This window comes from Scyliorhinus canicula, chromosome 5 (genome assembly GCF_902713615.1).
Source record: "Scyliorhinus canicula chromosome 5, sScyCan1.1, whole genome shotgun sequence".
Taxonomy (NCBI): domain Eukaryota; kingdom Metazoa; phylum Chordata; class Chondrichthyes; order Carcharhiniformes; family Scyliorhinidae; genus Scyliorhinus; species Scyliorhinus canicula.
In genome coordinates, this window is record NC_052150.1 from 231,180,282 (window position 1) to 231,193,781 (window position 13,500).

General features: G+C 45.8%; 1 protein-coding gene across 1 annotated transcript in view; it reads left to right on the top strand.

The window, feature by feature from the left end:
* LOC119965727 (IQ motif and ankyrin repeat domain-containing protein 1-like) overlaps positions 1–13,500 on the top strand; it is a 177,980-nt gene that overhangs the window by 129,637 nt on the left and 34,843 nt on the right. The window contains exon 2 of the mRNA XM_038796490.1: positions 10,298–10,416. Within this exon, the coding sequence (XP_038652418.1) occupies positions 10,366–10,416 (51 nt within the window). The 5' untranslated portion in view covers positions 10,298–10,365. The remainder of the gene's footprint in view (positions 1–10,297; positions 10,417–13,500) is intronic.

Here is a 13,500-nt window from a genome sequence, read left to right on the forward strand (position 1 = left end):
CACCAGAAGGGGCAGGCAGTCAGTGCAGGAATCCCCTGTGGTTGTCCCCCTCTCGAACAGGTATACCCCTTTGGATACTGTCGGGGGGGATAGCCGATCAGGGATAAACAGCAGCAGCCAGAGCAGTGGCACCACGGCTGGCTCTGATGTTCAGCAGGGAGGGTCAAAGCGCAGAAGAGCAATAGTCATAGGGGACACTGTAGTCAGGGGCACATATAGGCGCTTCTGTGGATGTGAAAGAGACTCCAGGATGGTATGTTGCCTCCCAGGTGCCAGGGTCCAGGATGTCTCAGAACGGGTAGCTGGCATCCTGAAGGGGCAGGGCAAACAGGCAGAGGATGTTGTACATATTGGTACTAACGACATAGGCAGGAAGGGGAATGTGGTCCTGCAGCAGGAGTTCAGGGAGCTAGGCAGAAAGTTAAAAGACAGGACCTCTAGGGTTGTAATCTCGCGATTACTCCCTGTGCCACGTGCCAGTGAGGCTAGAAATAGGAAGATAAAGCAGCTAAACACGTGGCTAAACAGCTGGTGTAGGAGGGAGGGTTTCAGTTATCTGGACCACTGGGAGCTCTTCCGGGGCAGGTGTGACCTGTATAAGAAGGACAGGTTGCATCAAAACTGGAGAGGCATAAATATTTGGCCGCGAGGTTTGCTAGTGTCACACAGGAGGGTTTAAACTAGTATGGCAGGGGGGGTGGGTACCGGAGCAATAGGTCAGAAGGTGAAAGAATTGAGGGAGAACGAGGGAATAGGGCCAGTGTGGCTCTGAGGCAGAGCAGACAGGGAGATGTTGCTGAAAACAGCGGGTCTGATGGCCTGAAGTGCATATGTTTTAATGCAAGAAGTATAACGGGCAAGGCAGATGAACTTAGAGCTTGGATTAGTACTTGGAACTATGATGTTGTTGCCATTACAGAGACCTGGTTGAGGGAAGGACAGGATTGGCAGCTAAACGTTCCACGGTGAAGATGTTTCAGACGGGATAGAGGGGGATGTAAAAGGGGTGGAGTAAGAGGAGTTGCGCTACTGGTTAGGGAGAATATCACAGCTGTACTGCGGGAGGACACCTCAGAGGGCAGTGAGGCTGTATGGGTAGAGATCAGGAATAAGAAGGGTGCAGTCACAATGTTGGGGGTTTACTACAGGCCTCCCAACAGCCAGTGGGAGATAGAGGAGCTGATAGGGAGACAGATTTTGGAAATGAGTTAAAAACTACATGGGAGACTTCAACTTCCCCAATATTGACTGGGACTCACTTAGTGCTAGGGGCCTGGACGGGGCAGAGTTTGTAAGGAGCATCCAGGAGGGCTTCTTAAAACAATATGTAGACAGTATGACTAGGGAAGGGGCTGTACTGGACCTGGTATTGGGGAATGAGCCCGGCCAGGTGGTAGAAGTTTCAGTAGGGGAGCATTTTGGGAACAGTGATCACAAGTCAGTAAGTTTTAAAATGCTGGTGGACAAGTATAAGAGTGGTCTTAGGGTGAATGTGCTAAATTGGGGGTAGGCTAATTATAACAATATTAGGCAGGAACTGAAGAACCTAGATTGGGGTCAGGTGTTTGAGGGTAAATCAACATCTGACATGTGGGAGGCTTTCAAATGTCAGTTGAAAGGAATTCAGGACCGGCATGTTCCTGTGCGGAAGAAGGATAAATACGGCAAATTTTGGGAACATTGGATAATGAGAGATATTGTAGATCTTGTCAAAAAGAAAAAGGAGGCATTTGTCAGGGCTAGAAGGCTGGGAACAGACGAAGCCTGTGTGGAATTTAAGGAAAGTAGGAAGGAACTTAAGCAAGGAGTCAGGAGGATGAGAAGGGGGTCACGAAAAGTCATTGGAAAATAGGATTAAGGAAAATCCCAAGGCTTTTTACACGTACATAAAAAGCAAGAGCGTAGCCAGGGAAAGCGTTGGCACACTGAAGGATCGGTGAGGGAATCTATGTGTGGAGCCAGAGAAATGGGCGAGGTACTAAATGATTACTTTGCATCAGTATTCACCAAAGAGAAGGGATTGGTGGATGTTGAGTCTGGAGAAGGGTGTGTAGATAGCCTGGGTCACATTGAGATCCAAAAAGATGAGGTGTTGGGCGTCTTGAAAAATATTAAGGTGGATAAGTCCCCAGGGCCTGATGGGATCTACCCCAGAATACTGAAGGAGGCTAGAGAGGAAATTGCTGAGGCCTTGACAGAAATCTTTGGATGCTCACTGTCTTCAGGTGATGTCCTGGAGGACTGGAGAATAGCCAATGTTGTTCCTTTGTTTAAGAAGGATAATCCAGGGAACTACAGGCCGGTGAGCCTTACGTCAGTGGTAGGGAAATTACTGGAGAGAATTCTTCGAGACAGGATCTACTCCCATTTGGAAGCAAATGAACGTATTAGTGAGGAGCAGCATGGTTTTATGAAGGGGAGATTGTGTCTCAGTAACTTGATAGAGTTTTTCGAAGAGGTCGCAAAGATGATTGATGCAGGTAGGGCAGTGAATGTTGTCTATATGGACTTCAGTAAGGCCTTTGACAAGGTCCCTCATGGTGGACTGGTACAAAAGGTGAAGTCACACGGGATCAGGGGTGAGCTGGCAAGGTGGATACAGAACTGGCTCGGTCATAGAAGGCAGAGAGTAGCAATGGAAGGGTGCTTTTCTAATTGGAGGGCTGTGACTAATGATGTTCCGCAGGGATCGGTGCTGGGACCTTTGCTATTTGTAGTATATATAAATGATTTGGAGGAAAATGTAACTGGTCTGATTAGTAAGTTTGCGGACGACAGAAAGGTTGGTGGAATTGCGGATAGCGATGAGGACTGTCAGAGGATACAGCAGGATTTAGATTGTTTGGAGACTTGGGCGGAGAGATGGCAGATGGAGTTTAATCCGGCCAAATGTGAGGTAATGCATTTTGGAAGCTCTAATAAAGGTAGGAAATAGATAGTGAATGGCAGAACCCTCAAGAGTATTGAAAGTCAGAGAGATCATTCAGCATGCTTGCCTTCATTGGCCGTGGCATTGAGTATAAGATTTGGCAAGTCATGTTGCAGCTGTATAGAACCTTAGTTAGGCCACACTTGGAGTATAGTGTACAATTCTGGTCACCACACTACCAGAAGGATGTGGAGGCTTTAGAGAGGGTGCAGAAGAGATTTACAAGGATGTTGCCTGGTATGGAGGGCATTAGCTATGAGAAGCGGTTGAATGAACTCGGTTTGGTCTCACTAGAAGGACGGAGGTTGAGGGGCGACCTGATAGAGGTCTACAAAATTATGAGGGGCATGGACAGAGTGGATAGTCAGAGACTTTCTCCCAGGGTAGAGGGGTCAATTACTAGGGGGCATAGGTTTAAGGTGCGAGGGGCAAGGTTTAGAGGAGATGTACGAGGCAAGTTTTTTACACAGAGGGTACTGGGTGCCTGGAACTCGCTGCCGGAGGAGGTGGTGGAAGCAGGGACGATAGTGACATTTAAGGGGCATCTTGACAAATACATGAATAGGATGGGAATAGAGGGATACGGACCCAGGACGTGTAGAAGATTGTAGTTTAGTCGGGGAGCATGGTCGGCACGGGCTTGGAGGGCCGAAGGGCCTGTTCCTGTGCTGTACCTTTCTTTGTTCTTTGTTCTTTGTAACCCATGGGCTTGCAGCCGTTAGGCGTGCATCTCGAAAGTGCCGTTTGCCTTCTCCTTATTCACTACCCGATCCGGTGCCCCGTGCGCATGATGCCCTACTTGATGGTAAAAGAGTCCGATGCCCTCCTTCACCAGATCCCCCAATGAGTGGGGGCGGGGAAATGGTTTATCTTTCCGCTGTAGAATTAGAGCAGTGTGGTACCAGTGAGAGAGAGAACCCGTAGTGAACTACCGGTGCTGTGTAAATACTGTTGTAAATAAAAGTTTCTGTTTGATTCTACAAACTCCTGCTGGATTCTACGTGGCCCTAACAAAACAGTGAGAGTGAATTTTCATTGATGCAGTAACTGCAGTCTCTGGGGAAGATGAATGGAAGGTTGGTGTAAAAATTGCCAATGTCCAACATTATTATCCAAAATAATCTCAGGAGTCTCAGGTACAGTATTGCCAACGTGTTGGGGTAGCTCTACCTCACAGAATGTCTCTGACGCAGGACCCGTGCAACTGAGAAATCAATGGACATTTGCACATCGAGAGGCACTAGGCTGTACATTCCTTACATTCTAACATTTTGGTTTACATTAACAAATACTTCTGCTTGCAATTTTTCATGAGGCAGGGAGTCTGCTACCCCAAGCATTATCTGTTTGCCTGTCTCTCAGAGACTCTTGATCACTCCCTGGTGCCAGTTACTACCAGGCTTGGTCTTGTACTGCTAAGTCAGGTCTTTGAGGAGTACAAAGGTCACCAGGCATTCGAGCGACTGATCTGGGCTTTGAAGATCTCCGAGATTTTACTGATACGAGCTGCTGTAGTGCCTGTGTGTTCATGCCACATCGGCATGTTAGCTGGGTGGGTGGTGTCTTTTACTCTCGCTGTCAAATTTTACTTAAACTTTCCAAATACATTCTTATAGTTTAAAATCCCTCCAAAAGTCCCTTTACTAAATCACATAGATTCCCTAGTCCCTTTTCATTTACATTTATCGACTATACAGGTCCCTTAATAAACCATATTTGCTATCTTCTCTGATAACTTGTAATAAACCACGGCCATTATTTCTCTCTTGCACCAACATGATGGCGAATTTCAAGCTTGTAACAGGTCCACAAGCAGATGTTATTCCCATAAATCTGTCCTGTAAGATAAATAACGGAAAACAGCTGACTAAAACACAGCTGAAGGATTTGTTGTAAAAGCCAATGCACACAGAAAATGAATGAATTGCAAAAAACCTCAAATCACAAGCTTATTCAACCTCTTTTCATAGCTAAAAATATTCCATCTCAGGCAGCATCCTGGTGAATTTCCTCTGCGTTCTATCGAATGGAATCACAACCTTCCTATAGAAGTTGACCAGAACTGCACACAGCACTCCCACTGTGGCCTCACCAAAAGTCCTGTACAGCTCCAACGTAACCTCCCTCTTTGCTACGACTGATGAAGGCACGTTAGGAAAGTTGAAATATCCCCCAGAATGACTCCATTGTTGTTTTTACTCACCTCAGTGAATTGTCTACGTTTCTGCTCCTATTGCCCACTGACTGTTTGTTCACCTTTCTTTTATTGTTGCCTTTACATTTTGATCTATGGATGATTGTTGGATGTCTCAGCACTGTTGCTTCACAGCGCCAGGGACCCGGGTTCAATTCCCGCTGGGTCTGTGTGGAGTCTGCACGTTCTCCCCGTGTCCGCGTGGGTTTCCTCCGGGCGCTCCGGTTTCCTCCCACAGGTCCCGAAAGATGTGTTGTTGGGTGAATTGGAGATTCTGAATTCTCCCTCTGTGTACCCGAACAGGCGCCGGAGTGTGGCGACTAGGGGCTTTTCACAGTAACTTCATTGTAGTGTTAATGTAAACCTACTTGTGACACTAATAAAGATTAGTATTTAAGGCAAACAGCCTGTAAGAAGCCTGTACCTTTAATTTAAACAGAATGATTCCAAAAGGCTGTGTTGTTAAGACCTGGACAATATCCTGGCTTGGGCTGACAAGTTACATTCACGCCACACAAGTGCCAGGCTATGACCATCTCCTACAAGAGAGGATCTAGCCATCACCTCTTGACATTCAATGGCATTACCATCGCTGAATCCCCACAATCAACATCCTGGGGGTTACCATTGATCAGAAACTGAACTGGACCCAGCCACATTAATACTGTGGCTACCAGGGCAGGTTAAAGGCTCGGAATCCTACTGCGAATAACTCTCCTCCTGACCCCCCAAAGCCTGTCCACCATCTACAAGGCACAAGTCAGGAGTGTGATGGAATACTCTCCACTTGCCTGGATGAGTGCAGTTCCAACAACACTAAGAAGCTCAACACCATCCAGGACAAAGCAGCCCCGCTTGATTGCTCCCCTTCCACAAACATTCAAACCCTCCACCACCGACACACAGTGGCAGCCGTGTGTACCATCTACAAGATGCACTGCAGCAACTCACCAAAGTTTCTTAGACAGCACCTTCCAAACCCACGACCACTAAGGACAAGAGCAGCAGGTACCTGGGAACCCCACCACCTGGAGGTTCCCCTCCAAGTCACTCCCCACCCTGACTGGGAAATATATCGGCCGTTCCTTCACTGTCGCTGGGACAACATTCTGGAACTCCCTCCCTAACAGCACAGTGGGTGTACCTACACCTCAGGGACTGCAGCAGTTCAAGAAGGCAGCTCACCCCCACCTTCTGAAGGGAAATTTGGGATGGGCACTAAATGCTGGTCTAACCAGCGACGCCCACATCCCCTAAATTAATTTGGAAAAAGAGGTTCAGCTTGACCATCAAAACAAGAAGCCACTTATTCCTTGGAAGATCGAAATAGGTTAGAGCAACAAAAATATCTGGATATATTGATCTATAAACAGCTAAAAGTAAAGGCACAAAAGTAAAGACACAAGTTGATAAGATCATAAAGAGAACACTGGGTAGTTCTGCATAGTTCTGAATAATTGTATGTAAGTTTGGGCTAGTATGTGTGTGAATGCTTATACTTCAGTTCGAGCTTCTCTCTGTGTTCTGGTGCACGAGGTTGTGGATTTGAATCCAGAGCACAGAATCTAGCCAAGATTCAGTAACCTATTGTCGGCATGCTACATTGTCAGATTTCCTCACTCCCAGTATCTGTTAAACTGAGGTTTTGTTGATGTTCATAGAATCATAGAATCCCTACAGTGCAAAAGGAGGCTATTCGGCCCATCGATTTTGCTCAACCCTCAGATATCACAACACCCTGGGAAAGGGCACCGTCAATTCCAGCCCCACATGCCCTGGAGTCAGAACATAAGTGAATGAACCATTCATTCTTGTAAAAATAAACAATGAATACACCCTTAGCTCCCCAATACTTACAGTCACCAGCTTTCTAAGTTGAATCACAATTACTGTTTATTTATAGCAAGAATAATGATTAAATATGTAGCAGATACAGTTGGATAAACATTAATAAAAATCTAACTCCTGTTTTAACTTGCCCCCCCCCCCCCCCCCGCCCCAAATACACACACAACCACAAGGCAGACAAACACAGAAGGGTGGAAAAGGGAGAAAAAAGTAAGTGAAAGAGAAAAGAGTCTTTTCTTCAGATGATGGTTCCGAGCATCCTTTCTTCACAGTAAACTGGTCAATCACAGCCTTTGTGTTGCAGCCCATTGTCACAATTTGCCTGGCGAGACAAAGTTCCTGTTTCATCAAACTTTGTCTTCAGTTGGTGGCCTGCCTTTAGGTCTTTGTAGTTTCATAAAATGCAATACTTACAGGTAGCAAGTCTTCAAGAGAAAGATAGTCGATCCACACCAGCTTTTCTGAAGAGAGTTAGAAAATTCTGAACTTTTCCTGCACACCCATTACAGCAATGGTTCTGCTGTAAACAGATACACCCAGGATTTCTGCCAGTTCAGAAACACAGCCTTTCTACTGGAGAAAAATGGAGCAGAGAGAGAGTGGATCTTCTGTCTGAGCTGCCTGGAGTCAACCTCAAACCAAACTGAAAACCTGTGACTCTGAAAACATTCCATTTAGATCAGGCCCACTCACCACCTGTTACTGGATTGTCCCAGTCTTTTGGGCCAATTCATTGATTGTCATCCAAATCAATCCAACTGGGACCCAGCCAATCTCTGTCACTGGTGCCAGTCAGTCTACACTCTAGTCGAAACTAGCACAGGCTTCTGCAAGAATTAAAGGTACAGGCCAATGCTTCCTTCTGCTTGAATTAAAGGCACAGGCCAGTGCTTCCTTCTGCAAGAATTAAAGGCGCAGGCCAATGCTTCCTTCTGCAAGAATTAAAGGCACAGGCCAGTGTTTCCTTCTGCTTGAATTAAAGGCACAGGCCAATGCTTCCTTCTGCTTGAATTAAAGGCACAGGCCAATGCTTCCTTCTGCTTGAATTAAAGGCACAGGCCAATGCTTCCTTCTGCTTGAATTAAAGGCACAGGCCAATGCTTCCTTCTGCAAGAATTAAAGGCACAGGCCAATGCTTCATTCTGCAAGAATTAAAGGCACAGGCCAGTGCATCCTTCTGCAAGAATTAAAGGCACAGGCCAATGCTTCATTCTGCTCGAATTAAAGGCACAGGCCAATGCTTCCTTCTGCAAGAATTAAAGGCGCAGGCCAGTGCTTCCTTCTGCAAGAATTAAAGGAACAGGCCAATGCTTCCTTCTGCAAGAATTAAAGGCACAGGCCAATGCATCCTTCTGCAAGAATTAAAGGCACAGGCCAGTGCTTCCTTCTGCAAGAATTAAAGGCACAGGCCAATGCTTCCTCCTGCAAGAATTAAAGGCACAGGCCAATGCTTCCTTCTGCAAGAATTAAAGGCACAGGCCAATGCTTCCTTCTGCAAGAATTAAAGGCACAGGCCAATGCTTCCTTCTGCAAGAATTAAAGGCACAGGCCAATGCTTCCTTCTGCAAGAATTAAAGGCACAGGCCAATGCTTCCTTCTGCTTGAATTAAAGGCACAGGCCAATGCTTCCTTCTGCAAGAAGGAAGGGGCAGCAGGGTAGCATGGTGGTTCGCATAAATGCTTCACAGCTCCAGGGTCCCAGGTTCGATTCCCGGCTGGGTCACTGCCTGTGTGGAGTCTGCACGTCCTCCCCCTGTGGGCACTACGGGCAATTTAGCATAGCCAATCCACCTAACCCGCACATCTTTGGACTGTGGGAGGAAACCGGAGCACCCGGAGGAAACCCACGCAGACATGGGGAGAACGTGCAGACTCCACACAGACAGTCACCCAAGGCTGGAATTGAACCAGGGTCCCTGGCACTGTGAAGCGGCAGTGCTAACCACTGTGCTACTGTGACACTCCAGCTGTTGTATTATTGCAAACCAGTTATAATTTTTAGATTTGGGCCCACAGATACCTAGGATAGGCAGTCAACTATTAGTAAGGAATTTTAAGATGGTTTACTAAGTTTATCTGACCCATGGCAGTGTGAGCATGTTACTAATTTCAGAGGACAGACTGATTGTTCACACAGAACGTGTTGATCTCAGTAACTTGCGATGGCTGTATCCTGCTCTCTAGTCCAACAAGTGTTTGAAAACTTCCTTAGACCGTAACAACAGAAGAGGTGGGGGCAGAAATAGACCACTCAGCCCATCGAATCTACTCTGCCATTCAATGTAACAGCCATTACGCCATTCCCATACCAGCCTCCCTGAACAGGCGCCGGAATGTGGCGACTAGGGGCTTTTCACAGTAACTTCATTTGAAGCCTACTCGTGACAATAAGCGATTTTCATTTCATTTCATTGAGACCATGACTGATTTGATGCCATTCTCAACTCCATTTTCCCACTTTATCCCCATAACCCCCATTCCCTCACTGATTAAACATCTCCTCGTCTTCCTCCTCTTCAATCTGAAGAAGGCGGCTGCCTAATGAGAACGGTCATGGAAAGATGGTGGCATTGTGGTATTGTCCAGTGATCCAGAGACCCAGTGCTCTGGGAAACCAGGTTCGAAACCCACCACAGCCATTGGTGCAATCTGAATTCCATAACAATCTGAAAATAAAAGTGTACTGATGAACATGAAACTACTTTCAGATTGATGTAAAAACCCACCTACTTCACCAATGCCCCTCTGCTGTACTTGCCTGGCCTGACCCACATGTGACTCCAGGTCCATGGCAATGTGCTTGGCTCAAGGTTCAGGCAGTGGTGCCAACACATGAAAGAAAAAGGGACTTCACCAACCCCTGAGCACTTGTTAATATATCTTTTTCTTGGGGTTGACAGTTTACCCAGTGTTAATCATTTGTTCAAACCCTTCTGACCAAAGAATGCAGGATACCGAGATGTCAGGGTGGTTACATTTTCCCTCAGTTGTCATGCTGCTGGAGGTCAGCTTTTTAGTTTATGTCATGCTGAGGTCATATCCCAGCCCTTTCCAAACACCTCCATAGATAAGGAGAGTCCACAATATGCCTATTTAGGGATTTCAATATGGCAGCCAAGTGACGCGCCTTTCCAAAGGTAGTAATTGTTGCCTTTTTTAATTCATGAGCATTTTATACGAAGCAGAAAATACCAGTTTATTCAGAGCCCTAATTTGCGGCACACTATCGTAATAGCATGGAATCAAATGTATTGAGCCGAATATTTCAATCTGGTGTTTCTCTTCTGAATGTTTAAAGTGTGTTTGAACTTTCTGCTCTCTTACAGAGAGGTCTGCCATCATCATCCAGTGTGCATGCCGTCGGCATTTTGCACGAAAGGAAAGGGCCAAACGTATGAAGGAGAAGGAGAACTACGAAGAATTAATGGAGCAACTACAGAGAGAGGTAGGAGAACCACAATAGCTGAGGGGGTTCTCCTCCTCCACAAACAGCCCCTTCCACAGACCCGGCATGTAACACCATCATAACCCCATTTAATCTCCTTCCACAGACCCGGCATGTAACACCATCATAACCCCATTCAATCCCCTTCCACATCCCCTGCATATTACACCATCATAAACCCATTTAATCCCCTTCCACAGACCCTGTATGTTACACCATCATAAACCCATTTAATCCTCTTCCACAGACCCTGTATGTTACACCATCATAACCCCATTTAATCCTCTTCCACAGACCCTGTATGTTACACCATCATAACCCCATTTAATCCCCTTCCACAGACCCTGTATGTTACACCATCATAAACCCATTTAATCCTCTTCCACAGACCCTGTATGTTACACCATCATAACCCCATTTAATCCCCTTCCACAGACCCTGTATGTTACACCATCATAACCCCATTTAATCCCCTTCCACAGACCCGGCATGTAACACCATCATAACCCCATTTAATCTCCTTCCACATACCCTGCATATTACACCATCATAAACCCATTTAATCCCCTTCCACAGACCCGGCATGTAACACCATCATAAACCCATTTAATCCCCTTCCACATCCCTGCATGTTACACCATCATAAACCCATTCAATCCCCTTTCAGTTACACCATCATAAACCCATTTAATCCCCTTCCACGGACCCTGCATGTTACACCATCATAAACCCATTTAATCTCCTTCCACAGACCCGGCATGTAACACCATCATAAACCCATTTAATCCTCTTCCACAGACCCTGCATATTACACCATCATAACCCCATTTAATCCCCTTCCACAGACCCTGTATGTTACACCATCATAAACCCATTTAATCCTCTTCCACAGACCCTGTATGTTACACCATCATAACCCCATTTAATCCTCTTCCACAGACCCTGTATGTTACACCATCATAACCCCATTTAATCCCCTTCCACAGACCCTGTATGTTACACCATCATAAACCCATTTAATCCTCTTCCACAGACCCTGTATGTTACACCATCATAACCCCATTTAATCCCCTTCCACAGACCCTGTATGTTACACCATCATAACCCCATTTAATCCCCTTCCACAGACCTGGCATGTAACACCATCATAACCCCATTTAATCTCCTTCCACAGACCCTGCATATTACACCATCATAAACCCATTTAATCCCCTTCCACAGACCCTGTATGTTACACCATCATAAACCCATTTAATCCCCTTCCACATCCCTGCATGTTACACCATCATAAACCCATTCAATCCCCTTTCAGTTACACCATCATAAACCCATTTAATCCCCTTCCACAGACCCTGTATGTTACACCATCATAAACCCATTTAATCCTCTTCCACAGACCCTGTATGTTACACCATCATAACCCCATTTAATCCCCTTCCACAGACCCTGTATGTTACACCATCATAACCCCATTTAATCCCTTTCCACAGACCCGGCATGTAACACCATCATAACCCCATTTAATCTCCTTCCACATACCCTGCATATTACACCATCATAAACCCATTTAATCCCCTTCCACAGACCCGGCATGTAACACCATCATAAACCCATTTAATCCCCTTCCACATCCCTGCATGTTACACCATCATAAACCCATTCAATCCCCTTTCAGTTACACCATCATGAACCCATTTAATCCCCTTCCACAGACCCTGCATGTTACACCATCATAAACCCATTTAATCTCCTTCCACAGACCCGGCATGTAACACCATCATAAACCCATTTAATCCTCTTCCACAGACCCTGCATATTACACCATCATAACCCCATTTAATCCCCTTCCACAGACCCTGTATGTTACACCATCATAAACCCATTTAATCCTCTTCCACAGACCCTGTATGTTACACCATCATAACCCCATTTAATCCTCTTCCACAGACCCTGTATGTTACACCATCATAACCCCATTTAATCCCCTTCCACAGACCCTGTATGTTACACCATCATAAACCCATTTAATCCTCTTCCACAGACCCTGTATGTTACACCATCATAACCCCATTTAATCTCCTTCCACAGACCCTGCATGTTACACCATCATAACCCCATTTAATCTCCTTCCACAGACCCTGCATGTTACACCATCATAACCCCATTTAATCCCCTTCCACAGACCCTGTATGTTACACCATCATAAACCCATTTAATCCCCTTCCACAGACCCGGCATGTAACACCATCATAAACCCATTTAATCCCCTTCCACATCCCTGCATGTTACACCATCATAAACCCATTCAATCCCCTTTCAGTTACACCATCATAAACCCATTTAATCCCCTTCCACAGACCCTGTATGTTACACCATCATACACCCATTTAATCCTCTTCCACAGACCCTGTATGTTACACCATCATAACCCCATTTAATCCCCTTCCACAGACCCTGTATGTTACACCATCATAACCCCATTTAATCCCCTTCCACAGACCCGGCATGTAACACCATCATAACCCCATTTAATCTCCTTCCACATACCCTGCATATTACACCATCATAAACCCATTTAATCCCCTTCCACAGACCCGGCATGTAACACCATCATAAACCCATTTAATCCCCTTCCACATCCCTGCATGTTACACCATCATAAACCCATTCAATCCCCTTTCAGTTACACCATCATGAACCCATTTAATCCCCTTCCACAGACCCTGCATGTTACACCATCATAAACCCATTTAATCTCCTTCCACAGACCCGGCATGTAACACCATCATAAACCCATTTAATCCTCTTCCACAGACCCTGCATATTACACCATCATAACCCCATTTAATCCCCTTCCACAGACCCTGTATGTTACACCATCATAAACCCATTTAATCCTCTTCCACAGACCCTGTATGTTACACCATCATAACCCCATTTAATCCTCTTCCACAGACCCTGTATGTTACACCATCATAACCCCATTTAATCCCCTTCCACAGACCCTGTATGTTACACCATCATAACCCCATTTAATCCCCTTCCACAGACCCGGCATGTAACACCATCATAACCCCATTTAAT